The sequence below is a fragment of the Patella vulgata genome, chromosome 4, assembly GCF_932274485.2.
Source record: "Patella vulgata chromosome 4, xgPatVulg1.2, whole genome shotgun sequence".
In the NCBI taxonomy this organism is placed as follows: Eukaryota; Metazoa; Mollusca; class Gastropoda; family Patellidae; genus Patella; species Patella vulgata.
This window is the reverse complement of record NC_065882.2, coordinates 11,931,515-11,938,360: the sequence shown is the minus strand read 5'-3', so window position 1 is coordinate 11,938,360 and position 6,846 is coordinate 11,931,515. Positions and strand designations below refer to the sequence as shown.

At 39.6% G+C, this 6,846-nt stretch overlaps 1 protein-coding gene across 1 annotated transcript; it reads left to right on the top strand.

The window, feature by feature from the left end:
* The first annotated feature begins 574 nt into the window (after positions 1-574).
* Positions 575-6,530, top strand: LOC126819549 (PHD finger protein 24). Its single transcript, XM_056100183.1, has 5 exons — positions 575-835; positions 2,449-2,598; positions 3,973-4,051; positions 4,570-4,769; positions 6,369-6,530. Exons 1-5 carry the CDS (start codon positions 680-682, stop codon positions 6,528-6,530), a joined length of 747 nt encoding a protein of 248 aa, XP_055956158.1. The 5' UTR covers positions 575-679.
* Positions 6,531-6,846: the final 316 nt, after the last annotated feature.

Sequence of the window (6,846 nt, the reverse complement as noted above, 5' to 3'; positions counted from 1 at the left end):
AAAACCCGAGGTTGTGTGAAGACATTGGCGTGCAAGTAAACAATTGATGAAGAATAGGGTGAAACGTCGCTGTCCGGGCAGAATTCACCTTCCTAGTACTGCACACGTGACCACCAGCAAAATTATTCACGAGTTATTCTCAAAATGAAAACAGTATAAATTTGTTTGACAAAATGTTAAACTCCGAAAGAGGGTAGGAAGACCAAACTTAGGACACTTTAGGGGGCAGCGCCAGGAAATTTTTGGTTCTGTGGTACATGCTAGAATCGATTTGGCGTATATATCTGAGCCATAGATACCATACATTGATACTTGGTTTAGGGGTTATGATTATGTCCTGAAGATCTGAACACGAACATAGTTAGCAACAACCAAGAACTAAGCGAAATGAGGGCACTTTTTCAGAAGAGAGGGCGCATAGTCACACACACCCTATGCCTTACCTACGCGCTCAACACGTCTCTGGGTCACGCTTACAGACTCTTTGATGGAAATTTATCTACTTTTGTTTTAGCAATACAAAATGGGGAGTGGGGCATCAAATGGGACACAAGAAACGCCAGAAGAAGAAGGGACAAGGAAACGGAAGTTACAAGCCAAGGTGAGGACTGTGGGATTCCTGTCGACATTCTCCAACTGGAGACAGCGCGAGAAAGATAGGGCGGAACTGAGAAAAAATATGGAACAATTAAAACAGGAGAAAAAAGTTATGTTTGAAGAAATCGATGAAATGAATTCGACTATCGATGATGAGGATCGATTCAGGCGAAAATCAACAAAGGTTGCCGTGTTTAATCGAAACACACGGGATTCGGACAAACCCATGTGGGCAGCTGTAAGTATGTCCTGTAGAACTAAATAACATGCACTAATCTCAGAGCACTGATAAGAAATTGGCGGACCAAGAGCGTAGTTCGTGAAGCCTTAACATTTGAGAAATTGTCATTGCTATATACGTAACTTATGAAATTGACACACATACGAATTTTAGTTCTTAGCGCACCATGTATTAAAGTTACAATTTCATATTTTCTAAGAAAGTCAAAACATAATTATTTCTATGCCTTTTGCTCAATAGGTTGTCAACTCACTATTATACATACGATCATAGGTGTCATTCTCACACTTAAAACTCATTCACACAATTACCTCCCAATTACCTCCCTTGTTTTCTATTCTCCACCATGGAGTAGCTATCCCCAAACTTTTGAATTTGAAGAGGAAAATGATATTTTTGACAATTTCTCAACTGGCAATAGTGAATTATACGATTATCAGGATTATTCTTTAACAAGGTAGGAATGTTTATAGATACCATCTATTTTAAGGCTTTATTTTAATAAATTTTAAAAATATAACGTAAAAATATGAAATTGCAACTTTAACTCTTAATGTTGTAGGGGGTTGAATAAGATATCACAAGGTCTGTCATTGAGTCAGCTGGCGCGGTTTTGATTCCCCGATTGTACGTGACAAGGAGTAGGGTCGCCTATCCAACCTCGTGGGTTTTCTCCCACTGCTAAAGACCTTTTTACGTGGAATCGAGTTATTGAAATAAAATTGAACCATATGTTAGTCCCGAAATGACCTAGTCGGTGTCATCAAATCCCAATTCAACAATGAATATTCATATGCATAGCCATTTCTCATTACGGAAGCGTCTTTATGTTCATGGGGGTCACGGTGATCAAGTGAGTAAGATGTTTGCTCGCTAACTTAGAGGTCCTGTGTTTGATCCCGGTGTTGGCGGAGAAAGTTTTTTTTGACGTGGTTCCCCCTTGTCAGTGGTGTAGGACGAATGGCCTGGCAAGGAAACAGGTATACTCGTTCGTACGGCATAAAAACCCGATGTTTCGTGCACGTAAATGATCCCTTGACAGTTGGAATTCGAAATAAAATAGGCGCAAAATTTCCCTCATAGCACACCGTGTGGGGTATGCACGTGTTCATTAGCCCGTTCGGTGCTGAACAGTAGGACGTTAAACTCGATTTCATATTTCATTTCCATACTGTCAGGCCTTCCAGGAATCTTAGCAATAAAGTGAGATTTACTGCGGACCGGTTGGAACAATTTTAATAAAAATGGTGCCAGATGTGCTTTTTAATGTTTGTATACATGTGGGGGGGGGGGGTGGATGGCTCTATGGTTAGCGCGTGCGCATTGTGTCGTAAGGTCTGTCATTGAGTCAGCTGGTGTGGTGTCTATTCCCCAGTAGCCTGTCCAACCTCGTGGGTTTCTCCGGGTCCTCCGGTTTCCTCTCACTGCTTAAGATCCCTACGCACAAGCCAATTATTGAAATAAGAAATTGAACCACATGTTGGTCCCGAAATGACCTAGTTTATGTCGAGTGGACATTAAACCCCATCTCTCTCCCTCTCTCTCTTGTATACATGTATTTTTCAAATCTGTTTTTTTGTTTTTTTTTTAATTTTTTTTTTTATTTTTAGTTTGAAAGTGACGCTAAGTGTTTTTTATGCAGAGAACGTGTGGATATAGAAGTGGGGTTTCCATGCCGAGTTTGTACGAAGATATTTCACGAGGAATGTTTGCAGGACTGTGGCGAATGTAGAAAAATAGACAGGGATTTATGTCATCGTGCAAGATCTAATACAGGGTGGAGTTGCTATATATGTGTAAGTTCGAACCCACCTTAGTCACTCTAATACACTAAGTGGGCCCAGTGGTTGGTGTAATTAAGTAGGGTTTACAGTAGCGTATGCAAGATTTCCGAATTGTGGGAGTGGTGGGCGTGGTGGCACATATATATAAGCATTACTTAAATTAATATAAAAGGGGGAGCAGTGGAAGGCGGGAGATCAAATACTTCTTGAAATAGCACTATCATGATAGATTTAATATATGTACCTGGAAAACAAGCTTGGCGACGTTTAGAACGTATTATAGCTTACAGCGAGCTTCGTCAAATAACAAACCCGTAGTTTCTTCGCCAGATAACAAACCCATACTTTCCAGCAAGCTTCGCCAAATAACAAGCCGTAGTTTCCAGCGACCTTCGTCACAAATACAAAGCCATGGGTCCCAGCGAGCTTCGTCAAAGAACAAAACCATAGTTCCCAGCGGTTGTCAAGTTGCCGCCATTACCAGCCTGTTTCCCCAACACTCCACCCTTAATAAGCCACCGTGGGGATGAAACTGAATGAATAATTAATAATGAATTAAATGATTTCGAAATTGTCATTAGAAACTATGACAATTAAACCGAGCGACTTCACATCAACAGAAGATTATGCCATAACCCAAAATATAATTATTTTGTTGATTTTGAATTAGGTTTTATTCCTGTATTATGACCCTAATCTCACAGACAGACACAGAAATGGGGTTTAACGTCCACTCCACACAAACTAGGTCATTTCGGGACTAACATATGGTTTAATTTTATTTCAATAATTCGCTTGCGCATAGGGGTCTTTAGCAGTGGGAGGAAACCGGAGGACCCGGAGAAAACCCACGAGGTTGGACAGGCGACCCTACTCCTTGTCACGTACAACCGGGGATTGATCCTAATCTGATAACCTTATACATTTTAATCAGATTTTGAAATTTTACAATTTTTTTTATCAGATTTTGAAATTTAGGTTTGTTGCTGACAGTTTTTGAATTTTAGGTTTGTTGCTGACAGATTTTGAATTTTAGGTTTGTTGCTGACAGATTTTGAAATTTTACAATTTTTATCAAATTTTCAAATTTCACAATTTTAATCAGATTTTGAATTTTTTCAATTTTAATCAGATTTTCAAATATTAATCAGATTTTCAAATTTTAATCAGATTTTTACAATTTTAATCAGATTTTACAATTTTATAATTTTAATCTGTTTTTGAAATTTTATAATTTTAATCTGTTTTTGAAATTTTATAATTTTAATCTGTTTTTGAAATTTTATAATTTTAATCTGTTTTTGAAATTTTACAATTTTTAATTAGATTTTAAAATTTTATAATTATCAGGGAAATTTAGGTTTGTTGCTGACAGATGAAGAAATGGGAAAGGTGGTGAGAAAATTTGAAAAATATGACATAAATCAAGGTAGAATACAATTTCAATTTATTTTGAGATACCAATGTCGGTAATTTTAAGGTTGGACATATTCGTGACAGGTCATAGACATCTTATTTATAATGATTAGCTCTGTCAAAATTGAATTGATCACAGGTGCTAAGTGAGAGGAATGCAATGACAAGCTTTGCGTCATGGTTTTGAGTTTTTGTGCCCTCTTGCGTTTTTGCGCCCCTTCGCAAATGGCAAAAAATCACGCTCAGCCAGTGTCAAACATATACCGTGGGTCCGATATGCTACAAATCGACTCTAGCATGTTCCAGAGAGCTCAACATTACCCGGCGGCACTGGGAGGGACTCCCCCCCCCCCGCACACAAATGTAAATATTGTTTTTCTTGGGGCTCCGGTGGGATCTTGTTCCTCATGCAAAGTCATGGGTCACCACGCCCCCGATTCATCATCAACGTCTAGGCAAGGGTCAGAGGTAGGGCTGAATTTTAAAAATAAACCCATAATTTAAACAATCACGAATTACTCTATTTTACAGATACCATGGTGTCGGAGGATGAATATTGTAAAATCAGAGAAGAAGAATTTGAAGAAATTGAAATCAAATCTCCCGGTAGATTCGATGTTCAACGTTTCTTACTGGATTTCCGATTGGCTGATGTTGATTGCGACGGCAAGCTTGATTGGTGGGAATTTGTAAACCACGAAGCACAGCAAGTGTTAATTCATAGGTCAAAGGTGTGTTTATTCTCAAATTATTGAATTAGAAAGGCGACAGTTATAGGTTACATTGAGTTTTGCCTCGTGTTGTGGAGGACAAAAGTCGCTAGTGGGGGTTCCTGGGGGGGGGCTGTTTGATTTGTGAGGCTTCCAGGGCGGGGGGGGGGGGGGTCTGTCTGATTTGTGAGGCTTCCAGAGGGCTACTGTTTGCTTTGGTAGGCTTCCGGGGGGTTATGTTTGGTTAAGTGGAGTTCCGGGGTTTCTGTCTGGTTTGTTGGCGGTTGAGGGGAGTTTCTGTTTAGTTTGGTTAGGGTTGCGGAAGTTTCTTTTTGATTAAGTGGGGTTCCGTCGAGGTGGGGTGCGGGTGCTGTTTTATTCGATGGGTCTTTGCCTTTAGACATGATATCAAATTGTAACGAGAACGAAAACAGATTGGACACGGAACTTGAATTCTTTTTGCGCTGATATATTTTATGATTAATTCAACAACAAAACGTCACAAATGAACATGCACTGAACCTCAATTTGGCAGCATCGGCTTGTATAAAAGCAACAGAAAAAAAACAATTAAAGCAGCAGCCATTCAAATGTTTCTGCTGTGATTTGCCAATAACCACATGTTGGCAGCAACATTTTAGGTTGATTACAAGATCAAAAGTGCCATTCGATGACCGAGATATTCTAATGATTTGAAAACATGAAGAAGGTCACCCTTCTGAATTGATACGTTTGACTGGAGCTCGTAACTTGATCGACTTTTGCTAAAGGTGTCTAATATAGCGTTTATTGGTGTCTGTTGTCGTTAAATCAGACTGACTTAGATTCGTACTTTGAATGGGAGAGAGAGAGAAATGGGGTTTAACGTCCACTCGACACAAACTAGGTCATTTCGGGGTCTTTAGCAGTGGGAGGAAACCGGAGGACCCGGAGAAAACCCACGAGGTTGGACAGGCGACCCTACTCCTTGTCACGTACAACCGGAGATTTTAAACCAGGCGTACTTTGAATGGAGTTTGAAAGAAGGTATGTTGTAATACAAATAAATGTTCAATATTTCTATTCTATTTAACATTCACCAAATCAACTCTCCATTGACTTGTCCCGTCCCGCCACCACAAAGGTAATCCGGCCCTGTCCTCTGTCTTAGCACCTTATCGAAAGGCCTTTCCGGAAAATCGATCCTGGGGAAAAATGGGTAAACCATGCACTCCCATGTGCGGCTAATATTCGGGGAGGGTGAGGGGGTGGTGGATGGCCGAATGGTTAGAGTGGCTGTATCATAAGGCCTGTCATTGGTGGTCAGCTGGTTTGGTTTCGATTTCCCGGTTGTACTTGACAAGGAGTATGATCGCCTGTGTCCAACCTCGTGGGTCCTCTAGTTTCCCCCAACTGCTAAAGACCCCTATGTTAGTCCCGAAATGACCTAGTTTGTGTCCTGTGGACGTTAAACCTCTCTATCTCTCTCTCTCCTCTCTCTCTCTCTCTCTCTCTCCGCTAATAATGCACCACACCGCACCTGTGGACCATAGAACCTCGTTCGTACAAGCAATCGTACACCAATGCCAGTGATATTTAGAACTTGTGGTAATAAGGCTTTATTTATTTTTGTATTTACAGGACGAATTGGTTGATTTATTAACAGAGAAAGAATTATTGAAAGCTAAATCATTATTCCGTACATTTGATAAAGATGATAATGGTTTTATAACGGAGATCAGTGCAAAAGAAGCTTACAGACTTTGGTATCAAAAGCTTGAAAGTACAAAAAAGGCGAAGTAAATATTGAAATTCCCTCTTCTAGATCTTGTGGTAGAATGCACTGTAACCCGGGTATCATTTAATCTTGTGTATTTAGCACTAATTTCTTTCACATTGGTTTAATATCAAATCGTTGTTGAAAAGTTCGTAAAATTACCAAAAGTCATCTAATCTGTATTTGTGGTGTCCAGTTTAAGACTGACCATCCGATTTTTGATAATGAGTGCCCAATTTACAAGCGTTTAATTTCTCGATCACTGTTAAATTAATTATTACTGTATAATGATTAATTTTTGAACAGTGGTCAGGAAATTAAATACTTGTAAATGGAACACTC